This window comes from Ostreococcus lucimarinus, chromosome 13 (assembly GCF_000092065.1).
Source record: "Ostreococcus lucimarinus CCE9901 chromosome 13, complete sequence".
Lineage (NCBI taxonomy): Eukaryota > Viridiplantae > Chlorophyta > Mamiellophyceae > Mamiellales > Bathycoccaceae > Ostreococcus > Ostreococcus sp. 'lucimarinus'.
Window position 1 is genome coordinate 236,498 of NC_009367.1, and position 25,648 is coordinate 262,145.

Consider the following 25,648-nt stretch of genomic DNA (forward strand, 5'->3'; position numbering starts at 1 on the left):
GGCGCACGATGGACGACGAAGCGACGCGATGGGACGCGCGATGACGACGCGGGGAGGCGAACGAACGACGCGAGGACGATCGACGTCGTACGATGAAGCGATGACGACGCGGGAGTCGGGAGAGACGCGACCGAGACGCGCGGAGACGACGATGGAGGGCGAGGGCGGGTGCGCGGCGACGGCGACGCGGACGACGAACGCGCAGGGCGTGCACACGGTGTCGATCGCGCTGAAGACGCTGCCGAAGGGAGTGGCGAACGCGAGGGAGGTGACGTTTCATTGGGGGGTGATGCGGGAAAAGACGGGGAAGACGTGGCAGGTGTTGCCGAGCGAGTTGCACCCGCCGAACACCGAATATTACAAGGGCGACAAGGCGATGCGGAGCGCGTTTCCGGTGTGGGGACCGGTGAACTTAGTGCTCGATCCGCAGGCGAAGAGCGTCGCGTTCGCGCTGTACGTCGAAAAGACTGGAGAGTGGATCAACGCGGTCGGGGGTGGGAATTTCGAGATCGACCTCGCGGCGGAAACGCCGTCGACGGCGGTCAAAGCGGCGGCGAGCGCCGTCGAAGCGCCCGCGCCGACGCCGAAGGAGGAAATCCTGAAGACGGCGCCGAAGGTGACTGTGAAGGCGACGGCGACAGAGATGACGAGTGCACTCACCGATCCCATCGAGCTTCTCATCGCGGACATGGCTCGTGTGGAATGGGAAGCCGTCGGACGTCCGGGCCTCGACGCCCAGACTCGGGACGACATGCTCAGGCGCGCGGCGGATCAAATCAAAAGTAAGCTCGCCGAGGGTATGAGTTTTGAGCAAATCGCGGCCGGTGACGCTAGCGTGAAGAGTGTTCCCAAGGTTGTCGCGACTGAAGCGCCCAAGGTGGTTGCGAAGACGATTGAGACGCCAATCGCGACGAAGAAGTTTTCCCTCGAGGATTTCCAGGCTGTCGCGCAGGACAGAGCGACCGACGACACGAACGTCAAGTGGAATAAACTGTACGAAGAAGGTGGTACGACGATATTCGTGGAGGCGCGAGAAGTGAATGGTAGTGGGATCCAATTACACGTCTTGGCGGACTCCAAAGACGATCTTATCATTCATTGGGGCGCGACGACGACGACGGATGGCTCATGGAAACCGCCGCCGCACGGTTTCAGCACTCAACCCTCTCGTTCATGGGCTTCCTCGGGCAGCAGTTGGGAGACTGAGCTCGAACGCATCAGTCCCAATCTTCGAGCGGTGACTTTGGATGTGCCGTTGGATGTAAAAGCGCGCGAGGGCATCATCTTTGTGCTACGAACAACGTCAAACAAATGGATCAAGAATGGTCGAGACGACTTTTTTGCCTCCCTCGAGGGTTCGGTTCTCGAGCGTCCGGCTAAGACGGAGAAAAAGTCGGAGCGTCGCAAAGATTCCCAACAAGATCGATCGCGTAAAGAGAGCCGTAGCGAACCAGTCGTCGTCAAAGTCGCGAAGAAGGAGAAGCCTGCGCCAATCAAGCGAGACCGCTGGGACGTCGACGACATCGCGCTCGATCAGGGCGTATTCCAAAACTTGGGCGGTTTTGTCGCGCAGGATATGGTTGACAGGATTTGTGGCGAAGAATCGGGTGCAACACGATCTTTGATGCATCGATACAACGCTGGCGCAGACATGTTGGGCGCAATGCACGGCGCGGGCGAACCCGGACTCACCGCCCTCTTCTGTTGGTTCCGCTTCATGGCGTTGAGACAGTTGGTCTGGAATAACGATTACAACATCAAGCCACGAGAAATTAGTGCAGCGCAGGCGAGAATGACAGAGGGTCTGAGTGCGATTTACAGACAAGATCCTGAGTACAGAGACATCGTGCGTCTCATCATGGCTACGATTGGCAGAGGTGGCGACGGAGACGTCGGTCAGCGCATTCGAGACGAGATTCTTGCCGTTCAGCAAAAGAACAACTGCAAGGGTGGAATGATGGAAGAGTGGCATCAAAAGTTGCACAACAACACGTCGCCGGACGATGTTCCTATTTGTGAGGCGTTGCTCAAATTTATTGCGGCAGATTGCGACATCAGCGTTTATTGGGCGCACCTTCACGCCAACGGCATTGACGCCGCGCGGATGAAAGCTTACGACCGCCAAATTTGTAGCGAACCCAGCTTCTCTCGAGATCAATACGAAGGTTTGACGGCTGATTTGACCGAGTATCTTCGCACGCTGAAGGCGGTGCACTCTGGTGCTGATCTTGATTCAGCCGCAGAGGCGTGCCTCGGTTACCACCAAGATGCGTGCAAAGGTAAGGAGATCAATATTCCTCCGATTCGTGAAGTTGCGAGCGAACGTCTGGAAGAGCTCTTATGCGCAGCGCGAGAGTTACGTTCTGAAGATCCTTTGCTCGCGCTCGAAGCGATGATTGAGGCGAGAAGATACCTTTGGACGTGGACTCGTCCCGGCGGAAAATCAAACGATCGCATCAAGGATGTCATTTATCTCGATCTTGCGTTAGAAGGTGCGGCGCGTTCGGTCATCGAAGGATCTCTTGAATCTTTGCCTACTCGAGCTCCTTACGAAGTTTTGAGAATCATGAGCCTCGTCCTCGAGAATCTTTGCATGTCTGCAAGCGGCAACCACGAGTTGCGCATTTGCCTGAAAGAGTGGCAAAATGTGCTTGAAGCAGCGAGACGCCAAGGAGATTGGGCTTTGCAGGCAAAAGCGGTGTGCGATCGACTGCAAAACTCGCTTGGCGAAATTTCTCAGCGCTATATTGACGCACTTCAGCCGACGGCACAGAGCATGGGAAACAAGCTCGGTGTGGATGGACACGTGCTCGACCTGTTCTCGGAAGAAATCATCCGTGGAACTGCAGCGGCGCCACTTTCTCAAATGCTCAGAGTTCTCGACCCAGTTATTCGTAATGTTGCGAACATGGGCAGCTGGCAAATCGTCAGTAACGCCGAGTGTAGTGGCGTGATTGTTTCGGTCGCATCCCTCGCCGATGTGCAAAATGTCAAGTATTCTCAACCGACTGTCATTATTGCCGACCGCGTTGGTGGCGAAGAGGACATTCCGGTTGGCGTGGTCGCGATCGTTACTCCTGATATGCCAGATGTGCTGTCTCACTGCGCCGTTCGCGCCCGTAACGAAAAGGTTCTTTTCGCTACTTTGTTTGACGTGAATGTTCTAGAACAGATGAAAGCCATGACCGGGAAATCCGTGCAACTCAAGCCGTCTGCGCAGGGCGACGATTTGCAATTCGATGTTGTCGACGGCATCATCGGTACCGACGCGGAGGTCATAGCAACATCGTCGAGCGATTCCGTTTCGAGTGACATATCGATCATCAAACGTCCGTTTCAAGGAAAATTTGTCGCCACGTCATCAGAGTTTACCCCAGAGCTTGTCGGCGGCAAATCTCGAAACTTGCAACTCCTTCGCGGTCGAGTCTCAAACCTCATAAAGTTACCGCCGTCCGTTGCGATGCCTTTTGGTACGTTCGATGCAGTTCTTGATGTCCCTGAGAATGCAGGCGCAAAGAGACAAATTGCAGAGTTAGTCAAACAACTTGAAGCGTACGACTCCACAGACGGCGTTGGCTTCAAAGCACTCATTGCGGAAGTCAAGGCATGTATCGCCACTTTAAAACCGACGGCCGACCTGTCGAAAAGTTTGAAAGTCGCCTTCGAAGCCGAATCACTCGGTTGGCCGGGAGATCTCGTGACGAGCGCTCAAGGTCAAAAGGCATGGAAGACGATTCTTGGCGTATGGGCAAGCAAGTACAACGAGCGAGCCGTTTTGAGTTGCAAAAAGGCAGGGCTGAATCACGCCGATTTGTCCATGGCTGTGCTTTGTCAGCCCGTCGTTCGTGCGCGATACGCATTCGTACTGCACACAGTGAATCCACAAAACAACGACAAGAGCGAAATTTACGGTGAGCTTGTGTGTGGTCTGGGCGAAGCGCTCGTCGGTAACTTTTCTGGTCGAGCATTGTCATTCAAGACATCCAAGAGCAATTTGGATAATCCGACCGTCGTCGGGTTCCCTTCGAAGTCAAAAGGACTTTTCATGGAGCAAGATTCACTTATTTTCCGATCCGATAGTAACGGCGAAGACCTGGAAGGGTTCGCCGGTGCGGGCTTGTACGATAGCATCACCATGGAGGAGGCAACGTTGAAAAACGTCGACTACTCCACCGACAGCCTCATTACGGACGAAACCAAGCGACAAAAGCTTTTAGCGACCATCTCCAAGGTTGCACTAGAGATTGAGACACTTTGTGGGTCTCCTCAAGACATTGAGGGCGCGATATCTGAAGATGGGCAGCTCTACATCGTTCAAACGCGACCTCAAGTGTAGATGCCCGCGCGCGCGGGCACCCATCAAGTATACATCTGCAACGCGCTTCAATTAGTAGTTATTGTAAACTTAACGCACGCTAATGATAACGTGAAAGTGAGTCCGAATTTTATTTGACAAAACCGCTATCGAACCGTGATGTACGTACAGTAAATGGAGTGTTGTTATAAGCGCAAGATGCGAGTTTTAAGGCGACCGAGTTACGTGTCAAATCACGCGACGGTTCCAATCTTCGCGTCTGGAGAGAGATATTTCTTCAAGACGTTCGGAGGGTGGAGCATGTTGAACTCTTCAGTGGCATCCTTTCCGGCGAAGAGCATGATCGCTTTCTTTCCACCTGGATGATCGGGCAAGAAAGTCGTGAGATCGTAAACGGCGCCCTCGATGATGACCCAGAGGTCGCCCTCGGAGTTGTGCTTCGCGATTTCATCCATGGTGATAGCGCGAGCACCGCCACCGCTAGACACTGGCGCGGCGGACGCCGTGCTCATGGATGGGTTGATCTTGTCGTTCAAGTTAGCGACGCGATTAAGAGCGACGGATTGACCAGATCTAAGCGCCTTGATAGCCGTCGCCATGAGGTGTCGAGAAACTGAGGCACCCGCGACGCGACCAAAGACGACGCAATCCAACAGAGAGTTACCACCGAGTCGGTTACGGCCGTGAATACCCCCAACGACCTCGCCCGCACCGTATAAACCAGGAATCGGTCCTGACGACCCGACGATTTGCGAATCAGTGTTGATGGCGAGTCCACCCATGGTGTAGTGCACGACGGTGCACACGATGGCGGAGTGAAAGAAATCATTCATTTCGAACGGAGCGTTGGTGAAAAACTTTTTACCGAACGGACACTTCTTCGTTCGAGCGGCTTCGTTGTACTTGGCAAAGGTGTCGGCGAGCTTTTGTGGACTGATGCCCATTTCTTTTGCAACTTCGGCACCCGTATCGTGACGCTTCATGATGCCTCGCCCGACGTAATGCTTGCAGTGCCATTCGATCTCCTTTGAAGCCTTGCCGTTCAGAATCAAACGGAAAGGCCCTTTGTTTCTGTTCATTTCACCACTGACGTAGTCTCGTCGACCGAGCTCATCGGCGAATCTGTTCCCGTCTGCGTCCAGGAGGATGCCTCCGACGCCTCGAAGCGCCTCGGCGGCTAAGAACTTCACCTTGGAATCTGGCTCTGAAGGGTTGACTAATCCGGTAGGATGCACTTGCACAGACTCCATATCGATCGTATCCGCTCCGACGGCCAAGGCCATCTTGATTCCATCCCCCGTGCAGTGGTCACCGTTCGTCGTCGGCAGCGCCTGCAAGTCGGGTCGGTACTTTTTCAACAACGAGTCTGACTGGTAATCCGCACCGAAACCACCGGTAGCGATGACGACTGGACCGTACTCTTGATGTAAAGCGCCACCCTTCTCGTATTCCACCCCGATCACGGTACCACTTCCGTCCTTTAGCAACCGCTTTGCCTCGGCTTTGGTCACGATTCGCGCAATTTCCCCATTCGTCTCCTCCATAATCTTCTCCAACCCCTCCATCAGGGCGTACGTGATCGTGAACCCTGGGAACCGCTCTTTGCCTCGATGCGTTCGCGGGAACGAGTGCCCACCGAGCTGCGCGACGAGGGACAAGTCAAGGTTAAACTTTTCCATCAACCAATCCACGCTCGAACCGCTTCCTTGCGCCAGCACCTTTGCGAGCGGCACCGTGTGTGCCGGCGCTTCGGTGTGCCCGACGCCCGCCGCGCCCTTGATGATATCATCTTCAAACTTATCAGCGCTGTCGGGAATGTTCAACCGCGCCTGCGTCTTCGTCAACGCTCCGTTAATCCCACTCGTCGCCTTCGTGCTGTTCCCGCCCAGGAAGGAACATTTGTCGAGCAACACGACGCGCGCGCCGTGTTCGATGACGGTGTGCGCCGCGGACAGGCCCGCGAGACCACCGCCGATGACGATGACTTGATCAGCCATGTCGACGGCGAGTCTGACGACGCACGACGACGCGTTATGACGACGAACACGCGCCGCAATCCGATCGCGATTATTTTTAACGACCTCGCGATGGGACGTCGGTCGAGGTTCGCGAACCGCGCTCGGCACCGGGACGAGATTTTAGAGACTGTGCTCGACAAACGACGCGATGAAGTCGTCGAGGGGGGAGAGAGTGGAGCGAAAACGACGCGATGACAACACAAAAATAGTATAATGTTACATCACGCCGCGAGCTCTGTCGCGAGCGCGCTCAAGAGGACGTCGCACGCGTCTTTGGACGTCGTCGGCGCGCACATGAGGTAGACGACGTTACCCAGAGGACGCGCTTGGATGGAGTGGGGAAGAAGACGCATGACGACGTCTCGAGCGGCGTTGGAGCTATAACCACCTTCACCTTCGACCTCGAGCTCGACGGCGAGGACACAACCCTGACCGATGACTCGGCGAACGTTGCTCAAAGTGGAAATTTTCTTCAACGCGTCCTCGTCCCAGAGCTCGCGAAGCACCGACGTAGGCTCGCCCGTACTCGAAGACTTTGAGACGATCACGTTGCGATTTTTCGCGGGGTCTTTGTACATAGAAAGCGCTTTCGCCGCCACGGCGCATCCCATGGGGTATGCCGTGTACGAGTGCCCGTGTAACAAGCCCTGGGCTTTTCCAGGGCCGTAAAAAGCGTCGAAGACATCCGCCGTCGCGAGCGTGGCTGACATGGGAATGAGCCCACCAGTGAGAAGTTTTGCGTAGCACGAAATATCGGGTTTTTCGCCTATGATTTCCCACGCACCTTCCGTGCCTAATCGCCAAATGCCAGCAAATACCTCGTCCAAGACGACTGGAATCTTTCGCTCGCGGCACGACTTCATGAGAATGTTTTGAAACAACGGATCAATCAAAACCATCCCACCTGCACCGTGAAGCACGGGTTCCATGATTAAAGCCCCGACGTGACCCATGTTATTATCCTTGGCGTCTTTCGCGGCGCGTTCTAAGACTTTGTCGATCGCAATTTTGTATTCTTTTGCGAGCGGGCTGTCGAGACGCGCAGCGATGTTGAAAGCCGCCTCCTTGCTAGTCCAACTGGTGTTCTCATCCACATCTTTGCCTTCGCGGAAGAGTCGATCGCCGTCGTTCAATAATCCATCACGCGGCAACGCCACGTTCCAACGTCCTTCTCTGATCGCTAAACTCGGAGGCTGAAGGAACAGTCCGCGAGGTTGGTACCAGGGCGTTTGCATTGGACCCGTAAAAACGCTCGGTGATTGCATATCCATCGCACCGAGAGTATCACCGTGATACGAACCATCCAATGCTATTATTCGCAGCGGAGGTAAGTCATCGGCTCCTTTGTTGACGAGATCTTTCGCTCTCTGATTGCCGTCTTTAGACACAAAGCCTGCGTCGACGTAAAACTTGCGAAAAGCCATTTTCAACCCAACCTCTGTCGCAGTCGATCCGTTGTCGGAATAAAATGCTCTAGCTGCCCAACCTTTCCCAGGTCCTTCTAATAATGCCGTCGTCGCGTCCACGGCGGGCTGGTGCACGTTTTCTGGAAACATCGCGTGCCCGAATCGTCCCGCCGCATGCGTCGCGGTGCGAACCAACTCTTGCTGCAATTCTGGACTCAAACCTTGCGTCCACCAACTCGCTGAACCATCAAAGCGAAGTACTATGGAGCCATCTTTCGATGAGTGCGTGTTTTGGGCGTAGATTGCGAAATCTTCACCATATCTCCCATCGATCACCGTGACGGCGTCGCGCTCCACCATCGCGTGCTGCGTAAACGGCCACCAAATCTTCGTCAGAGCCTCGTCTGGAAGACTTTGCAGAGTTTTGATGCGATCGTCGTGCCATTTTGTGATGTATTTCAGTAAATCGTCGAACGTGTGCTTTGAGTCTTCGAGCCAAGCGTCCGCTTGTCCTTCTGGGGGCAGAGGCGGAAGCGCCCAGACGCGGGTTTCGCTCGGCAAAATCTTTGCCATGGCTTTGTGATTGGCCAAACCATCATCGTCCGCCATGACGATGGCGACGATGTCGTACCCTCTCGCGTGCAGTGATTCGTACGCGGCCGTGGTGGCAGATATCCCGCCCAAACGCCCGTCACCCACGAGTATGGCTGGCAATCGTAGCCCGCGCAAAAGCTCGCATTGCAGCGTTCCCGACGGCCCCGGACTCGCCACCCCTCCCGCGGTTTCGACGAGCGCCAACGCTCGCTGCTGCCCCGATTCGTTCGCTCGCATTTTTTCCGCGAATTCTCTCAAATATCTCGACGTCGCTCGCACGATGTCATCGTCTAAAACGCCTCTCCCCTCCTCCGCCGCGCTCACGTGCGGCCCCGCGGGGCGTCGCCACGCAAACTCGGTGTGCGCCCACGCCCCTCGATCGCCCTCTAATCCTTTCCTCGCCGTTTCTCCCGCCGCCACCGCCGCGTGTTCGCCCATGCTCTCCACGCCACCGCTCACGCGCGCCACGAACGCGGCGTCTGAATCTTCTGGGAATCCCGTCTGCACGGGTTTCACGAAGAGCGTCCCCGCCTCCGCGCTCCGCGCCGCGCGCGCCAGTCCTCCCGACACCAGCGTCTTCCCGACCGCGGTGTTCGCCCCCCACACCGCGAACGCGGCGCACGTCAGTTCGACGTCCCGCGCCGCCCGCGTCGCCAGCGCGCGGCGTCCCGCGTCCCGCTCGACCCGTCGCTCGCGCGCGCGCGGTAACCGCCGCGCCGTCGTCGTCGTCGTCGTCGTCGTCGTCGCGCCCGTCGTCGCGCCCGTCGTCGCGCCCGCGCATCGTCGCGCGAGCGCGCGCATCGCGTCGCGTCGTCCGCCTCGCATCGCCCTCGACCGCGCCGACGTCGCGATGTGACCGCGGAGAGAAGAATGGATGCGTGGATGGATGGATGAACAGATGGCGCGATTGGGATTCGGGGCCGATCGATCGACACTCGCGCGCGTCGTTCGCTCGCGATGCGCGCCGACGACGAGGACGATGCGATGGCGTCGATGACGCCCGACGACGGCGCGGTGACGCGGTGCGCGACGTCGATCGCGACGACGAAGACGCTCGATCGCGACGCGCTCGGCGAGGCGCTCGAGGCGCGCGACGCGATGCGCGTGACGAAGATACTGCACGCCATGGAGCGCACGGAGGGGTTCGAGTGCGCGGCGGAGGTGCGCGCGATGGTGGAAATATTCGCGCACGGCACGCTGCGCGAATATCGCGCGCGAGCGGCAAACGAAAAGTTGCCGACGCTGACGACGCGCGAGGAGGCGAAACTGAAGCGACTGTCGACGTGCGCGCTGTGCGCGGAGGGAGGGACGATCGCGTACGTACGATTGATGCGAGAGCTGGAGTTCACGAGCGAACGCGCGATGGAAAAGTTCATCGTCGACGAGTGCCTGGGAGAAATCGTGTGGGGAAGGCTCGATCCGAAAAATAAAGTTTTACGGGTTCGACGCGCGAAGGCGAGAGACGCGCGAGCGAGCGCGCTCGACGGCGTCATCGCGGACGTCTCGCGGTGGCACGCGATAACGGAAACGATGTTGGCGAGTTTGAATGAGCAAATTGCGTACGTGTCGAGTGAAAAAGCGGAATCACTGGCGCGCGAGGACGAGCTCAACGCCGCGATAGAGGAGACGAAGAAACAACTCAAAGCCGCCGAGCCGGACGTCGCCGAGCGCGTCGACGAGGACGAGGACATGGACGAGGACGGTCCGAGCACGGGCGTGAAACGAAGACGATAGCTACGTCACGATTAGATGCGGCGCGATGATGTGTAATTTTAGTTGAATGCGCGTTTAGGAATTTGGTTTGAGCAGGCGTTGCTTCGTTCAATTACACAGTCTCGCTATTTGCTAAGAACGTGAACGAAAGCCAGTAAGCGTGAGCCGCTTACATCATGCCGGTGCCCACGGAACCGACCGACCAAACGCGAATGACGTTATCGGTGTAGCCCGTGTAGAGGGTGGAACCGTCCGCCGACCATTGGAGGGAGGTGCAGTACGGTTGTTGGGACTTCTTGCCAACCGGCGGGAACTCCGGGCGGAGCTCGTCGACGATGGACTTGGATTCGAGGTCCCAAATCTTGACGCAGGACTCGGTCGCCGCGCACAACCAGTAGCGGTTGGGGGAGAAGCACAAGCCGTAAATGATGTCACCCGCATCGAGGGAGTACAATCGCTTGCCCTCGCCGAGATCCCAAAGCATGGCGACGCCATCCTTGCCGCCGGAGGCGCACAAGGAACCGTCCGGAGAGACGGTGACGGCGTTGATGTAGCCGGTGTGACCAACAAGGTTGGTGCGAATCTTGCAGTTGGTGAGGTTCCAGACCTTGACGAGCTTATCCCAGCCCCCAGACACGATGATCGGGTTGGAGGTGACCGGGGAGAAGCGCACGCACGACACCCACTCGGAGTGCGCGTCGGCGTCTTGAATCGTGTACTTGCACTCGCCGAGCGTGTTCCACAACTTGATCGTCTTATCCCGGGAGCCGGAGACGATTTGGCGGTTGTCCACGGAGAAAGCCACCGAAAGGACATCCTTGGTGTGTCCGACAAAGCGTCGGGTGGTGGTACCGGTGTTAAGGTCCCACAATCGAAGGGTGCCGTCCCAAGACCCCGAGAGCGCGAATTGCCCGTCCGAGGAGATGACGACGTCTTGCACGAAGTGCGAGTGTCCGTGAAGCGATCGGCGCGGGTAACCGTAGTTCTCTTCCTCGCGCGTCAGGTTCCAAAGGATCACCGTCTTGTCTCGCGAGGACGACAAGAGAATGTCAGAGTTATCCAACGGAGTCGCGATGGACGTGACCCAGTTTTCGTGCCTGCGCGGAAATGAAAAAAACGTGTGGGTTAGTGTCGTCGTTCGACGTCGTGATCGAGCTCGTCGAGCTCGAGTCCGTTTCGCGTGAACGGTCACGCGCTCGAGACGACGCGCGTTCGACGCGTGAAATAATCATCGCACGAACGCGTCGCCGTCGTCGCGCGTCCCATCGCCGCGCGCCGCCGCCGCGAGCGTCAACGTCCGCCTCGTTCGATGGCGCAGACCCTATTCCACGAACGATCGGTTCGCCGCGCGTTCGCCGTCGACGCGACGCGACGCGCGCTCGGATCATCGATTCGCGCGACGCACCCCTTGAGCACGCCTCTGAGCTGCATTTGAGTCGCCATGTCGCGCGTCGAACGCGTCGCGTAGAGGCGGACGTCGTCGCGCGCGCCATCCACCCGGTCGCGCGCGCGGGTGATTGTGATGGTCCGTGTGTTTGACACCGCGGGCGGTCTCACGACGTCCCGACGCGCGCGGTCGTTTCAAACCGCGACGACGACGACGACGACGACGACGACGACGACGACGACGACGACGGGCGCGAGTCGCGCGTGAACGCACGCGAGTGAGCGCGCGCACGACCGTCGAGGACGCGCGCGACGGGAACGCGGACGCGGAGGTAACGCGACGCATCGGCATCGGCGTTCGGCATCGCATTCGGCGCCATGGCGAGCGCGCTCGTGCCGAAACGGCGACGGGTGGCGACGGAAAACGCGATGACGAAGCTGAGTGGGAACGGGGAGTCGTGCGCACTGTTTAACTGTAACTATTGCCAAAAGGACATCTCGAACGTGGTGCGCGTACGGTGCGCGGAGTGCGCAAACGTGGATCTGTGCACGGAGTGCTTCGCGGTCGGCGTGGAGCCGCACCCGCACAAGGCGTATCATCAGTATCACGTCATCGACAACATGTCGTTTCCGCTGTTCACGCGAGATTGGGGGGCTGACGAAGAGTTGTTATTGCTGGAGGCAGTGGAGATGTTCGGGTTGGGGAACTGGACCGAGGTGAGCGAACACGTCGGGACGAAGACGCGCGCGCAGTGTCACGCGCACTATTTTGAAGTCTACGTCAAGTCTCCTTGCGCGCCGTTACCGGATATGTCGAAGATTTTAGGAAAAGGCGTCGCGCGTATGACATCAGACGAGCTCAAAGCGGAGGCGGAGCAAAAGGCGAACGAAAATAAGGATGTGGAGGAGGAGGAGAAGCTTCTCGAATCGCTTGCTAACCCGAACGCAGTGAAGACGGAGGGCAACGTGCAGGAACTCACAGGTTACAACATCAAGCGCAATGAGTTCGATCCCGAATACGACATGGATGCCGAACTTCCCCTGGCGGAGATGGAATTTCGCGAAAACGACACCGAAGAAGACGTCCAGATGAAGCTGCGAATGATTGAAATCTACAACAGCCGGCTTCAAGAACGAGCGAGAAGAAAACAATTCATTCTCGAACGCAATCTGCTGAACGTGAAAAAGCAACAAAACGTGGAAAAGAAGCGTTCACAATACGAGCGCGACTTACACGGCACCATGCGTATATTTGCACGCTTTCTCACGAGTACCGAGTACGACGTCTTGCTCGAGGGTCTCGCCGCGGAGCACCGAATCCGAACCCGCATCACCGAACTGAAAGAGTACAGACGCAATGGTATTCATACCATCGCAGAGGGCGAGGATTACGATTTGGAGAAGCGTCGTCGTGAGACGGAGTTCGCTCGTCTACACGCGATCGAGCATCCAACTAGCAAGAACATAGCCAGAGCGAACAAGTTCATCGTGCGAGATGCCACACAAATCAATGAGCAGTTGACTCGCATGAACGACGAAGACAAGACGGTATCCGTGATCCCGACGCCTCGTACGTCGAGCTTAGGTCCTCGCCGTCGAATGTACTTGTCACTTGATCTCGCCGATCTTCCAGGCGTAGACCTTTTGAACGACGACGAAAAGGAGTTGTGCAGGAGCTGTCGCTTATTGCCTGTGCAGTATCTCTCGATGAAGGTGGAGTTGATGCGAGAGGGTCTCAAGTCCGAAAAGCCGCTCAACAGAAATCACGTTCGGAATATGTTCAAAGTAGACCCACTCAAGGCTATTCGTGTGTATGAGTTACTCCTACAGCACGGCTGGGTGTTGGAAGACGGCTTCGTGAACCCAGGTGAGGATGAAGACTCCGAACCTGCGCCGAAAAAGTCAGCCAGCGCAGACGAGGAGGAAGACGAGGAGGACGATGAAGTAGATTACGAAACCGACGATAACGACGAAGACGAGGACGAGGAAGACGACGAGGAAGAGGATAGCGAGGAAGACGATTAGCATGAGACGTTTTCTCCTCATTAGATTTTACAGTGCTGTAGTGACATATGACGGGAGTCATTTATTATTAATTTTTTCCCCAGCGTAGAAGCGATCGCCCCGTGCTGCCTGTCGTCTACTACGTGAATTTCACTCTGTTTTGAGGGTCCATGCTTTCTTTGATTCCACGATACACCAATCCAAGCGAACGGCCTGCGTTAGAGAGAGTAAGTCGATGCACAAAATAATTAATTTCAAACGCACCAATTAATGTCACCAGTAACCAAGAAGCCACCCGGCTGCAGTTGTTCAGTGCGCTTCTGAACAAGGGAAGGCTCACATCAGCGAGTTCTATTATCATAGAAACAGCTAAACGAAATCCCTTCACCTTTGCGAGCTCTGGCTGGCGACAAACGTGAATTTTCCTCGTCACGAGCTGTGTGAAAAATAATTAATTTCAGCGACAAATTAAAAAATTAATTCAAACGCGCCGTCGCGCGGAGATACGTACCTCGCCGTTTGCATTCATGCCCCACAATTTATGCCAATCTTCGTACATCGCGACCACGTCGTAATAATTGCGTGCAAGCCACGTGCGCAATGATGTTTCATTTCGAAATTTTTCCAACGAACGTGTGCTCTTCAAGCGAACGCTCAACGCGTCTCTGAACGGTGGAATGCGCACGACCGCTCCTGTGTCCTCCGTACGTGCGACTCCACCATTTACAGGCGCTTGTAGCCCGCTTTCACGCGCACACGTCACGTAAGCACACGCCACGGAGTCGGCAATATTTAATACCACGTCCTGCAAAACCGAAACGCACACCGAAGCCATAGGAGAATTGAAGAATTCCAGCACCGGTTCGACGTCTTGAGTGTTAATTTTCGTCGATTTCTCAACGACTTGAACGCTTTCGGAAATATTGTCCGTTCGATTGGAGTTCTGCGATGATTGAAATAATTCAGAATAATTAAATAAATATTTGTGAAGCTCAGCGAAAGTTAGACGTACCTTGGCCAAATACATCATCACTCCGGCATACAAAGCCATCTTACTTCCTTCAAGTATTTCTCCTGTGAAAAACGCGATCAGCTCGGTCGAAGACGAAAGCGAGATCATACGTACCGTTCTGCCAAATTTTTTCATCGGCCACGTCTCCGGCCACGCGAACCACCCGAGCGCACCGCTCCTTGGCGCCGATGTCAAGCGCCATCGAATTCATCCAATCATTCGCGGAGACCCTAGCCACTGTTTGAATGAGTTCACGCAAGCTTCCGTTGCTCTCTTCTATGTTCTCGAGCCCTTCTTTAAGCGCCAAGAGCACCACCCCTATGAGTTGTGCCCTGGCGCCGTCGTTGAGCGCCTGCAATTCAAGTTGCGGGGACGTGCCTTCTACCCCGCGTGAGTCCCACCAACCAATCGCTACGACGTCGCCTCCGACACCAGCTAACCCTTGACCCGCGGCGTGGAATATATCATCTCTTCCCGCGTCGGGCTTAAGCAAACTCTCCACGCGCGCCTGGGTGAGCTCTGCGGCTCGCGTTCTCGAGTTTGTCTTCGCGGCGTCTAACGACTCGTTTTCCCGCTCGATTTCGACAGTATCGTCGTGTCCAAGCAGTATTGGTAACGCCTTCGATGCCTACGAATGAAAATAAATCGGTCAGCCTCAATCTTCGTCGCGTTTGCGCTCGTTTGCTTCACCGAGAGCGTGCGGCGAGAGGCAACAAAACCACTCTTGACATCGCTCTGTCGGCGCGCACCGATCGATTTTAGGTCCGAATCTCGCGCTTGTCGATAACGTACCCTTTGAACGAACGTCTCCAACCCGTTTCTCGCCGCGTCGACGAGATCGACGCCGATTTGCGCCCGTCGAACCGTTTCTAACCTGCTCCCGCCGCGACGCCCACGCCATCCTCGGCGCGCCGTCGGTGCGCTCGCGAGCGATCGCGACGACGTCGAAACCGAGAGCATGTTCGTGTGGACGCTTTCGCAAATTTCGCCGCGCGCTGTGACGCGCGCGCGGTCTCGCGCTCTGGTTCGGCGCTTCAACGGTCGCCACGAACGTCGCTTCGTTCGCGCGCGCGGCGCGCGGGGGCCGACGCGGCGTTTATCGCGCGCGTACCGTGTTTGCAGATAGTTCTAAATTGTCTTTGAGTGCGTGATTTTTCGACGACGATTTCGTAGGGTTGCGCGCCCTCGAGACGCCCACGAAATCGCTCGACGCGCGTTCGTTTTGGCGTTCGTTCGTTCGAAATCGACTCGACGCGCGTCCACGTCGACCGCGCGCGTGATCGGCGGTGCGCCCGCAGACGGACGCGCGCGGCGCGCGTGCGGACGAATATCATGCACGTCACCAACGTCGGCGGTTCGTTAACCACCGCCGTGTGTCTGTCTCTCATCGCCTGGTCCGTGCGCGTCTTGCGAAGCGCCAAGCACAGAGATCGAGCGAGACAGCGAACGACGTCGAGCTCGCAACCGACGGTGAAATTGAACAAACAGACGTACGGGGTGCTGAGTGCGAAAGCGTTTTGGATGTTGGTTCAAACGAAACCGGTGAAATACTTGCTATTAGACGTCAGACCGAAGAGCGAGGACGGGGGGGCGACGGCGGTGACGAAGCTGAGCGACAGACTCGCCGTGACGCACATCTTACCGGAAGAGTTGGCGAACTTGTTGCGCAATCGTAACACACTGTGGAAGAAGAGATTTCCAAACATTCCCGTGCCGAGTTTAAGGACGACGATGATTTTTGTGAGCACGCACGGGCATAGCTCGTCGCACGCCGCGGCGCTCGCGACGAGCCTGGGATTCACGCGGTGCTCCATCGTGGACGGCGGACTCGCCGCGGCGGTACCTCTAGCACACTTCGACGAACCCGCTGTGTTTTCATCAGGGAAAGATCGAGCTCTGAGCTTCGACGCGGTGTTACTTCTCCTGGAAACGGTGAGAGACGACGGCAATGCGCTGGGACTAGTGATTTTGGACATTCGAAGGTTTGACGAGCGCGCGCTTTACGGAACACTCGAGGGGTCAACGCACGTCCCGGTGGATCATCTGCCCAAAGCAGTGCATATGAACGATGAAGAGTGGGTGCGGATGTTCCGATTTCACAAGCCGACGTCGGATAATCTCATCTTGTTGCATAGCCGAAGCAGTAGTTCCGCGGCGTGGGCGAAGCAGCTGCTTTCAGACGCCGGTTTGCACAACTGCCATTCTTACGTCGACGGCGCGTATGCCGGTCCTGATGGGACTTTAAGAAGTTACGAGGCATACGAAGAGGGTGGTGCACCCCCGGAGCCGGTGAGTATCGGACAAAGTGTGACGTTTAATCGAACGAGCGCCGAGCGAGAGTTGCTCAACTTGAGAATTCGTGTGTAGTTTGTAAGTTAGAATTAGATCAAAACAATGATGAGGCGGAGGTGTAAGTATATCACAATAATCGTATTTCTGTCGTTTGCTCGTTTGAAGTCAACAAGCGCGTAAGGTAAGTTATAATTCTAATTGATGGCTGGCGAAAGTTGCGGGTTCGCGAACTTCGGAAGTAAAACGTCGTCGATTTGCTCCGCCGTGCCCATGTCTCTGACGAATTTCCAGAACGCGACGAAAATGCCGGGAAGTGTTCTGTATGACGAGTAAGGAATGCCCATCTTCGCCGCTTCTTCCGCGACAATTTTCGCGATCGCGGGGTAGTGCACAAAGCAAATCGCCGGGAACAGGTGATGCTCGACTTGCAAGTTCAGACCGCCGGTGAAAAAGTTTCCAATCTTTCCACCCCAGTCAGCGCTAGTCACCAACTGCTGCACGCCCCAATCTCTTTCCCACGCCTCTCCACCGGTATCTTCAGGGAGTTTGGCCTCGGGCACGTTGTGACTCACCGCGAACGTACACGCGAGGACGACTCCTTGGCACGCCATGAAACCGACGATGCCGGCGACGACGGCGGAAGCCGCGTGGCTCATCAAAGGTGCAGCCAACAAACCGAAGTGCACAAACTTGCCGATAACTACGGTGGCAAGTTCCCAAGTGGTCGCCCCGTGGAGCTTTGCGCCTTCGGTATCGCGAGTGAACAAACCGACGATGTCGCCGACTTGGAACGCCACCTGCAACAACGGAAAGGCCAAGAACATGTACCAGTGCTGGAAGCGGTGGTACCACGCCTTGGGACGACGAGCGTCGAAACGCAAGAGAGGCATGGCGGTGTACACGTCTTGATCCATAGCATTGTCGTTGCAGTGAATGTGGTGGCTCACCTGGTGGTGGTATCGCCACATCAAAGACGAGCCGCCGATGAGATCGTTCGTCAAACCGAGGACGCCGTTGACGGCGGGCGACGGTGACATCGCCCCGTGATTGGCGCAATGCTGAATCGTGAGCCCGATCCACGCACCAGCTAAGCCAAGGAGGCAACCCGAGAGAAAGCCCGGGATGGTGGCGTACACACCGTACGCAAACGCGGCGAAAGACAAAATCGTTATCGTCGCGTGGTCGCCACCCATTCTGTGTTTGTTCTTCCCTTCTTCCGGGAAAAGTTCCTCGCGAACGCGATTGCGGATGTTGTTGTACAGCGGCGAATCGTTCGGTCTCGGTGACTTCGCCACGGCGTCGACCGGGAACCCCTCGAGCTTGGGTAACATCCTGAAGCGCGCCGTCGCCACCTCTGGTCGCAAGTGATAGGATTCCATGAGCGCCGTGCAGTCGCGACCGATGGCGAGGTTCAACAACCAGTTCCCGCCCGGATGCTTCTCAAAGAACGGTCCGAGGTCGTACGCCACGTCTCGAAACACCGTCCACTTCACCTTTTGCCACTTCTCATCGTTCCACGGATCCTCCATCCCCGGCGCCGCGACGTCCGGGCGCGGCAACCTCAGCGCCTCGCGTCTCGCCTCCAGGGACATCATCTTCTCCCCCTCCTCGCCCTCGACGCTTCTTTCGACGACCGCGGCGTTCCCTTCGCCCTCGATCGATCGCGGAACGATCGCATACCTCCCCGATCGCGCGCGCCGCGCGTCCGCGCGCACCGCGCTCGTCGTCGCGCGCGTCGTCGTCGCTCGACGGCGATAATCACACCTCGCGCTCGACGTCGTCGTCGTCGCGAACGCGCGCGCGACGGTGCGCATGGCGGGCTCGATCGCTCGGCGCGGATTCGTGGCGTTCGGATCCGTCTCGGGCGCTTCGCGCGTTCGGGCGTTCGAGCGCTCGCTGTCCCGGACGCGCGCTGTGACGAGCCGACGCGACGACGCCGACGCGACGACGCCGCGCGCGGATCGGATCGCGTGACGTCGGTCGGGGCGCGTCGGGCGTCGAGGGACTCGTTCTCGAGTCGAGACTCGTCGATGGGATCGGTGTGGTCCGTGTGTATCCATTCAATCGCACCATCGGTCGCATCGTCCGATCGCGACCGCTCGCGACCGCTCGCGCTCGCGCTCGAGGCGGACGCGCGGGACGCCGCGGGACGACGACGAGACGACGATCCGACGACGCGACGACGCCCGGCACAGCGACGCGCGTCGTCGTCGTCGACGTCGTCGTCGACGAGTCGCGAGCGTCGTCGACGCGCGCGCGTCGTCGACGCGCGAACGCGACGCGCGCGCCGTCGACGCCATGGCGCTGGATAGGGCGCTCGCGACGCGCGCGCGCGCGAGCGGGGCGTCGACGTCGACGTCGACGCGCGACGCGAGCGGACGGCGACCGGGACCCGGCGCGCGAGGACGGCCGGCGAAGGGGCGCGGACGGGGGAAGGTGCGCGGCGACCGACGCGACGCGACGCGCGCGCGACGCGCGTCGATCGGGACGGGACGGGACGTCCGAGGCGCGGTTTTCGCGCGATGGGGGGGGACGGCGACGTCTAAAACCGCGAGCGACGCGCGAGAAAGGCGCGAGTGCGACTCGATGGAATCGTGACACTGACCGACGGCGATCGCGCGCGCGCAGACGACGACGAACGCGGTTTTCGACGCCTTGAAGTTTGACCCGGACAGAGTGTCGGTGGCGTTCGACGCGAGCTCGACGCGGGTGGAACCGGAGTCTTTATTGCAGCGGCGTTACACGCTGACGCACAACGATGTGACGAGGAATTTGACGCTCACGGTAGGCGACGCGTTCAACGACGATCAAACGTCGATATGGTACACGAGATTGCTCAGAGACGAGGTGCTCGCGGAGTGGCGCGAGGACGGCTTGCACGTGTTTTGTCAGGTGAGCGCGAAGGAGGCTTGGTGGATACGATGGGCGGCGCCCCTTCGTTCGGTCGTGTTTCGTCAAAAATTACCGTTGGTGTTAGATACGTTGCGTTACGCCGAGAGAGAGCTACTGGCGACGTATCCAGAGTTGTTTGACAGTCCGGTGTACGTCAACTTTGGCTCCGCGGACGGACCGGGGGACAAGGAGTATTGGGGAGATTTCAGAACGGCTGGATCGGAAGAGACGCGATCGAGTCGAGTGACGTGCGCGGATGGTGCAGGACTGGATCCCAGAATAGCAGACAATGTTAGAAACACGATAATCACAGGGCGTGGTTCTCGCGTCGAGGTCGGCGGAGTGATTTTGGAAAACTCCCCAGCGCCTCCTCGCTAGCGAATGCGTTTTGAAGACCACGTCGTCGTCGTGCCGGCGGGCGAGCGACGCGGTCGAGTTTAGGACTTTTTATTACCACCTTTCTCATTAGTACTCATCATTCTTCGCACGATTCGAGCGGTGCGAGGAGCCAACGAGAGCTCGCCGACTTCGCAGCCGCTCTTCTGCTCGCCCGACGAGTGACCGCAGACCGCGCTTCGCACGCGCGTCTCGGTGCGTCGCTACCATGCGACGCTCGGCGTGTTCGCGCCAACACCGCGAGCTCTGTGAGAATTTGTTCTCGTTCGCGCACAGAGCGCGCGCACGAGCCCGCACATCGACCGCATTCGCGACGGTGGACGAAGCGTTGCGGGACTTCGTCAATCACGAAAAGAGCGGCGTCCCGCGAAACGCTGGGACGGATACGACGGACGGATTCGATCTCGGACGCATGCATAGATTGTTGCGAGACTTTGACGATCCACACAGGGCGTATAACACGATACACGTGTCGGGAACGAAGGGGAAAGGAACGACGGTTTCCGTGCTCGCGAGCGTCCTGCGCGCCGCTGGATTACGAATCGGCACGTATAAGAGCCCTCACGTGTATACCGTGGCGGAAAGGATTCGGAGTAGCGAAAGTGATGCGTCTGCACAAGTTCTCGACGTACTGCGCGATTTAGAGCGAGAGATAAAGTCTGCACAACAGCGTGAGGGCGGTCAGTTGTCGTACTTTGAAGTCCTCACGGCGCTCGCCTTTGCATACTTTAAAAAGGCAAACGTCGATTTAGCGCTCGTGGAAGTCGGTCTCGGGGGAAGTCGAGACGCCACAAACGTACTCGCGGCAGAAAATCTAGAAGCAGCGGTGATCACACACATAGGTGAGGAACACCTCGAAGCGCTCGGCGGTTCGATTGAGACAATCGTAGACGCAAAAGCTGGCATCGCGCATAAAGGTCGTCCGGTGTTTTGTGCCCCAAACGTGGACGAACGAATAACAACAATGTTGAAAACTGCGCTCCGCGCGCGTGGGGCGAACGTTATCGATAACGTATGCGTAGACACGCGTCTCGTGCGGTATCACGTGGAAGACTCGATCGCTTCGCAGGACGTCGACATCGACATCAAAGTGGATGGTAAAATAGCGTCCACCCTTTCGAACGTTCGAATTCCTCTCGCTGGGCCGCACCAGCGCGAGAACATAAGTCTTGCGCTTCGTGTTCTGTGGTGGCTTCGCGCTCAAAACAAAATCGACGCATCTCTGGAAGATATTCGAAGAGGCTTGGAAACGACGCGCAGTCCGGGGAACTTTGAAGTATTTGAGACGAGTGGAGGGCCCACGATGATTGCTGATGGCGCGCACACCAAAGGTTCCGCTCGAGTTCTCGTGAACACGATTCGTGAGGTTTATCCCGACCGAAAACTTTTGTTCGTCGTAGCGATGGCGGACGACAAGGATCACGGAGGATTTATTGAAGAGCTGTACAGGGCGGATCCCGTCGGTGTGGTGTGCACTCAAATGCAAGTCGCCGGCGCATCGTCTCGAACGACGCCCGCGAAGACGCTCGCGAAGGCTTATATCGGCCCAGCGCATGGTCCGACTCCCACCTCAGAAGATGATTTCGAGAAGGCCTTGAAAGGAGCGCTCTCGCGCGGCGACGACGAGATTGTCGTGGTCGTGACGGGATCACTTTACACGTTCAAAGCGCTTAGCAAGGCGTTACTGTAGAGACACCGTAGACGTAGACTAGCGTAGATTAAGTAGTTTAGTTACAGCCGCGTTAGACTAAATCTAGAACTCAGCGCTACCCGGGTAACGGGGGAAAGGAATGGCGTCACGAATGTTCTCCACACCTGTGACGTACTGAACGAGGCGTTCAAAACCGAGGCCGAAACCGGCGTGCGGCTGCGAACCGTATCGTCTCAAATCTAAGTACCACCAGTACGACTCCTTTTCCAAACCAACCTCTTCGATTCGGCGCTCCAAGACATCAAGGCGTTCTTCTCTTTGGCTACCACCCATCAACTCACCAACGCGGGGCACCAAGACGTCCATTGCGGCGACGGTTTTGTTGTCGTCGTTGAGACGCATGTAGAACGCCTTGATATCTTTCGGATAATCGCGCACGATCACGGGGCGATCTTTGAAGACTTCTTCTGAGATGTACCGCTCGTGCTCGCTCTGAAGATCCGATCCCCATTCGATTGGGAACTCAAACTTCTTCTTCGCGTTCAACACGTGCTCGACGGCTTCGGTGTACGTGATGCGCGCAAACTCTTGCGACGCGACGTTTCGAAGTCGCTCTCTCAGGTTGTCTTTGGAGATGTTCTTCTCGAAGAATTCAAGATCTTCGTCGCAGTGCTCGAGGACGTGGTTCAGGCAATACTTCAAGTACGCTTCTGCGCAATCCATGTCGTCGTTCAAATCCGCGAACGCGAGTTCGGGCTCTACCATCCAAAACTCAGCCAGGTGGCGCGACGTGTTGCTATTCTCCGCGCGGAACGTCGGACCGAAGGTGTAGATGTCGTTGACCGCGCAAGCCATGATTTCACCGTTCAATTGCCCAGACACGGTCAAATAAGACGGTTTGCCGAAGAAGTCTTGAGAATAGTCGATGGAACCATCCTTATTCTTCGGCAAGTCGGACGACGGGCGATTGTTCTTCAGCGCCTCGACGCTCGCCTTGAGATCTAAAAGCTTCGCCACGGCCTCATCAACTTGCTCTTTCGTCGCGTCTCCCGCTTTCTTCGCCTCCTTCAGGGCCTTCACCGCGTCACCCTGTGCCTTCACCATGGCTTCTTGCTCGTCCACGACCGAGGCCGGCGTCGTCCACTCGCCGGCGCCGAAGCCGTTCAACAGCGTCGTCACTTGAAACTGTTCCCCAGCGCCTTCGCAATCCGACGCGGTGATGATCGGCGTGTTGGCGTATAAAAACCCATGCTCTTGAAAGAACGTGTGCGTCGCGTACGCCAACTGATTGCGCACGCGAGCCACGGCGCCGATGGTGTTTGTGCGAGGTCGCAAGTGCGCGATGCTTCGAAGATATTCCAGCGTGTGTCGCTTCTTTTGCAGCGGATACGTCTCCGGATCCGCCGTTCCGATGACATCAATCTCCTCCACCGCCAATTCCGCCGCTTGCTTCCCTCCCGGACTCGCCACGAGTTTCCCCTTCACCCTGAGCGCCGCCCCCGTGGAGACGCCGCCCGCGTCGAGCGCGTCCCACGCCGCGCTTCCCTCGTTCACCACCGCTTGCATCCCCGAGATCGCGCTCCCATCGTTCAGGTCGATGAACGCCATTCCCTTCTGCGTCCGCACCGATCGCGCCCACCCTCGCAGTTCCAACGCCTCGCCCACGCGCGACGCCCCCCCGTCGTTTCCCTTCACGCGCGCGATGCGCTCGGGTCGTCCGTACGTCGCCCGCGTCGCCACCGCGCGCGCGCTCCGCGCGTGTTTGATCGCTCCCGGCGTCGCTCTCGCCCGCATCGCGAGCGCACCGAGTCGCGCGCCGAGTCGCGCGCCGCGCACCGCGTCCACGGACGCGCGCGACATCATCGCGCCGTCGCCCGCGGGGACGTCCAGTGACGTCGCGCGCCCGTAATTCGTCGTCGGCAAAGGCGCGGTCGGTCGCCGAGACCATAAAATCGCGTTCGACGGCCACTTGCGAACCATTGAGTTGATCGTTTTTTTCTCGTGTGGACGACTTTTTCGCTCGACGCGCGTCGTCCGTCGGGCGTCGCGGTCGACGCGCGCGACGGGACGGGAGACGGCGTCGGGGGCGTGACGCGCATGCGGGACGAGATCGCGCTCGTCGAGCGCGCGCGCGTGGTCGTGGCGGACGACGGCGCGCGCGCGCGGCGAGACGCGGTCGCGCGGGCGACGACGCGACGGTTGATTTTGACGTTCGAGACGACGGCGACGGCGGCGGCGGCGGGGAGCGCGGCCGAGGGTGGGACGGTGATCGAGTACGACGACGTGGCGGCGTGCGAACGAGCGCAGGAGTCGCGGTCGACGCTGGGTGGGTTGTTCAGGAGGCGCGAGCGCGGGGTGGCGCTGGTTTTGACGAGCGGGAGACGGGTGACGATCGGCGCGCGAGGGGCGAGCGCGGAGGAGGTGTGCGGGAAAATCGAGAACGCGATCGTAAAGTATAAGAGACAGAAAGCGACGGCGGCGGTGGAGACGACGCGGGAGGATGCGAGGCGGCGGGCGAGCGGCGCGTCGGCGGCGACGGCGGGCGTCGGCGGCGCGGTGAATCGACAGCTCGAACGCGCGGAGGCGACGAATAAGACGATGGACGAGGCGTTTACCGATCTCAGAGCGCTCATGGCGAAGGCTGGAGAGATGGTGACGCTCGCCGAGCGGCTCGCGGAGTCGATGGACGGGAAAGGGGAAAGTTCAGAGCTTCAGCGTCTCGTGCTCAGTCTCGGGATTACGAGTCCGGTGACGCGCGCGAACGCGGGGGCAGAGTTTCATCGAGAATTAGGTAAACAATTAGCGGATTGGATAACGCCCGTGGTGCAAAAATCGAACGGCATCATTACCGTCACCGATGCGTTCTGTTTGTTCAATCGCGCGCGAGGCACGGAGTTAGTTTCCCCGCAAGACATGCTTCGCGCGAGCGAATCGTGGGAGTCGCTCGGGGTCGATTTGCACTTGCGTAAATTTGAAAGCGGAGTGATGGTGATTCATACCGTAGAACGCACAGACGAGGAAGCGTGCGCGCGATTGCTCGCGCGATTGCCGTCTTACGAGCATTCAATCGATTCGTACGAGGCGGCGCAAATATTAGCGACGACGCCCGAAATAGCGCTCGAGTACCTCTACATGGCAGAAAGCCGAGGCGTTTTGTGTCGAGACGACGGACCTGCGCAGATGAGATTTTATGCAAACATGTTCGAGGCTAGATTGACGTAGATTTTTATTGAACAACTCACAAATTAGCCACGGGTGATTGATGATGCTACACAATTTTCAAGCGCGCGCGCTTAAATGTCATTAATGTCGTCGAAATCGAAGAAGTCATCGTTCTCGTCGCGCTCTTCTTCGAACGTATCCGTATCGTTCACGCGGAAAGTGTCCGGGAGTTCCCCGTACGCCTTCAACGAGCGCGCCTCGTCGGCCAAGTACTTCAAGATGACGTCCGCCTTTTCGTCTTGAAAGTCCCGCAAGCCCAACAGGATGATGTCCCCGGTGTTCACCCAAACCTTTTTCCGCATTTTACCGCGAATGTGACACAAACGCTTCACCCCATCGATGCACTGCGCCTCTAAGCGCCCGTTCCCGAGCATGCGCAACACTTGCGCGTACTCTTGACCGTCCTCTTTGAAGATGAGTTCGCGCTTCTCGTCTTCGCCGCCCCCTTTCCCGCGACGACGGTTCTTCCCTCCCTTTCCCTTGGAGTTACTCTTCGGCATCGTGCGTTTACGACGCTCGCGTGTCTAAAACTTTACGCAGTCCCTCGATCGAGGACGAGTCGCGGATGAATGCGATTTCGGCGTCGTTCAAACTGAAGACCCTAGAACTTTCTTCGCGCGTCCGTCGCGCGCGTCCGTGCGCGCGAGGCGTGCGGTGAATCGATCGAACGCGCGTGCGTGACGTTTACGTGCGTGGAGCGCGCGCAAAGATCGGCCGAGTCCGGGTCGTCGACGGCGGGGCGTCGAA

At 57.8% G+C, this 25,648-nt stretch overlaps 14 protein-coding genes across 14 annotated transcripts; 7 read left to right on the forward strand and 7 right to left on the reverse strand.

Annotated features, from left to right (window-relative positions):
* Window positions 1-100: 100 nt before the first annotated feature.
* On the forward strand, window positions 101-4,336 carry OSTLU_88951 (predicted protein; the record flags this gene model as incomplete). Its single annotated transcript, XM_001420907.1, has 1 exon — window positions 101-4,336. One exon carries the CDS (start codon window positions 101-103, stop codon window positions 4,334-4,336), a length of 4,236 nt encoding a protein of 1,411 aa, XP_001420944.1.
* Window positions 4,337-4,448: 112 nt separating this feature from the next.
* On the reverse strand, window positions 4,449-6,339 carry OSTLU_27122 (predicted protein). Its single transcript, XM_001421057.1, has one exon. The coding sequence runs from the start codon at window positions 6,310-6,312 to the stop codon at window positions 4,549-4,551; it is 1,764 nt and encodes a 587-aa protein (XP_001421094.1). The 5' UTR covers window positions 6,313-6,339; the 3' UTR covers window positions 4,449-4,548.
* A 257-nt stretch (window positions 6,340-6,596) lies between these two features.
* On the reverse strand, window positions 6,597-8,978 carry OSTLU_591 (predicted protein; the record flags this gene model as incomplete). The annotated part of the gene is made up of 2 exons (XM_001421058.1): window positions 6,597-7,324; window positions 7,373-8,978. Coding segments are annotated over 2 exons (2,334 nt in total), but the record flags the coding sequence as incomplete, so codon positions are not given.
* Window positions 8,979-9,431: 453 nt separating this feature from the next.
* Window positions 9,432-10,067, forward strand: OSTLU_27124 (predicted protein; the record flags this gene model as incomplete). Its single annotated transcript, XM_001420908.1, has 1 exon — window positions 9,432-10,067. One exon carries the CDS (start codon window positions 9,432-9,434, stop codon window positions 10,065-10,067), a length of 636 nt encoding a protein of 211 aa, XP_001420945.1.
* Window positions 10,068-10,163: 96 nt separating this feature from the next.
* On the reverse strand, window positions 10,164-11,489 carry RACK1A (Receptor of activated protein kinase C 1A, component of 40S small ribosomal subunit; the record flags this gene model as incomplete). The annotated part of the gene is made up of 2 exons (XM_001421059.1): window positions 10,164-11,143; window positions 11,452-11,489. 2 exons carry the CDS (start codon window positions 11,487-11,489, stop codon window positions 10,216-10,218), a joined length of 966 nt encoding a protein of 321 aa, XP_001421096.1. The 3' UTR covers window positions 10,164-10,215.
* A 152-nt stretch (window positions 11,490-11,641) lies between these two features.
* HXA3501 (predicted protein) lies at window positions 11,642-13,457 on the forward strand (the record flags this gene model as incomplete). Its single annotated transcript, XM_001420909.1, has 2 exons — window positions 11,642-12,913; window positions 13,013-13,457. Exons 1-2 carry the CDS (start codon window positions 11,811-11,813, stop codon window positions 13,455-13,457), a joined length of 1,548 nt encoding a protein of 515 aa, XP_001420946.1. The 5' UTR covers window positions 11,642-11,810.
* A 50-nt stretch (window positions 13,458-13,507) lies between these two features.
* OSTLU_25402 (predicted protein) lies at window positions 13,508-14,941 on the reverse strand. The gene is made up of 5 exons (XM_001421060.1): window positions 14,563-14,941; window positions 14,449-14,510; window positions 13,948-14,379; window positions 13,701-13,872; window positions 13,508-13,649 (listed from the first exon to the last, which is right to left on the reverse strand). The coding sequence occupies exons 1-5, from the start codon at window positions 14,657-14,659 to the stop codon at window positions 13,576-13,578; spliced, it is 837 nt and encodes a 278-aa protein (XP_001421097.1). The 5' UTR covers window positions 14,660-14,941; the 3' UTR covers window positions 13,508-13,575.
* Window positions 14,942-15,780: 839 nt separating this feature from the next.
* On the forward strand, window positions 15,781-16,815 carry OSTLU_27128 (predicted protein; the record flags this gene model as incomplete). Its single annotated transcript, XM_001420910.1, has 1 exon — window positions 15,781-16,815. One exon carries the CDS (start codon window positions 15,781-15,783, stop codon window positions 16,813-16,815), a length of 1,035 nt encoding a protein of 344 aa, XP_001420947.1.
* Window positions 16,816-16,934: 119 nt separating this feature from the next.
* On the reverse strand, window positions 16,935-18,335 carry OSTLU_17840 (predicted protein; the record flags this gene model as incomplete). The annotated part of the gene is made up of 1 exon (XM_001421061.1): window positions 16,935-18,335. One exon carries the CDS (start codon window positions 18,333-18,335, stop codon window positions 16,935-16,937), a length of 1,401 nt encoding a protein of 466 aa, XP_001421098.1.
* A 703-nt stretch (window positions 18,336-19,038) lies between these two features.
* On the forward strand, window positions 19,039-20,010 carry OSTLU_27130 (predicted protein; the record flags this gene model as incomplete). Its single annotated transcript, XM_001420911.1, has 2 exons — window positions 19,039-19,176; window positions 19,369-20,010. 2 exons carry the CDS (start codon window positions 19,039-19,041, stop codon window positions 20,008-20,010), a joined length of 780 nt encoding a protein of 259 aa, XP_001420948.1.
* Window positions 20,011-20,440: 430 nt separating this feature from the next.
* On the forward strand, window positions 20,441-21,718 carry OSTLU_13191 (predicted protein; the record flags this gene model as incomplete). The annotated part of the gene is made up of 1 exon (XM_001420912.1): window positions 20,441-21,718. The coding sequence occupies one exon, from the start codon at window positions 20,441-20,443 to the stop codon at window positions 21,716-21,718; it is 1,278 nt and encodes a 425-aa protein (XP_001420949.1).
* Window positions 21,719-21,764: 46 nt separating this feature from the next.
* OSTLU_51201 (predicted protein) lies at window positions 21,765-23,473 on the reverse strand (the record flags this gene model as incomplete). The annotated part of the gene is made up of 2 exons (XM_001421062.1): window positions 21,765-22,667; window positions 22,848-23,473. 2 exons carry the CDS (start codon window positions 23,471-23,473, stop codon window positions 21,782-21,784), a joined length of 1,512 nt encoding a protein of 503 aa, XP_001421099.1. The 3' UTR covers window positions 21,765-21,781.
* A 747-nt stretch (window positions 23,474-24,220) lies between these two features.
* OSTLU_4459 (predicted protein) lies at window positions 24,221-24,883 on the forward strand (the record flags this gene model as incomplete). The annotated part of the gene is made up of 1 exon (XM_001420913.1): window positions 24,221-24,883. A coding segment is annotated over one exon (663 nt), but the record flags the coding sequence as incomplete, so codon positions are not given.
* An 89-nt stretch (window positions 24,884-24,972) lies between these two features.
* OSTLU_13193 (predicted protein) lies at window positions 24,973-25,401 on the reverse strand (the record flags this gene model as incomplete). The annotated part of the gene is made up of 1 exon (XM_001421063.1): window positions 24,973-25,401. The coding sequence occupies one exon, from the start codon at window positions 25,399-25,401 to the stop codon at window positions 24,973-24,975; it is 429 nt and encodes a 142-aa protein (XP_001421100.1).
* Between the last annotated feature and the right edge of the window lie 247 nt (window positions 25,402-25,648).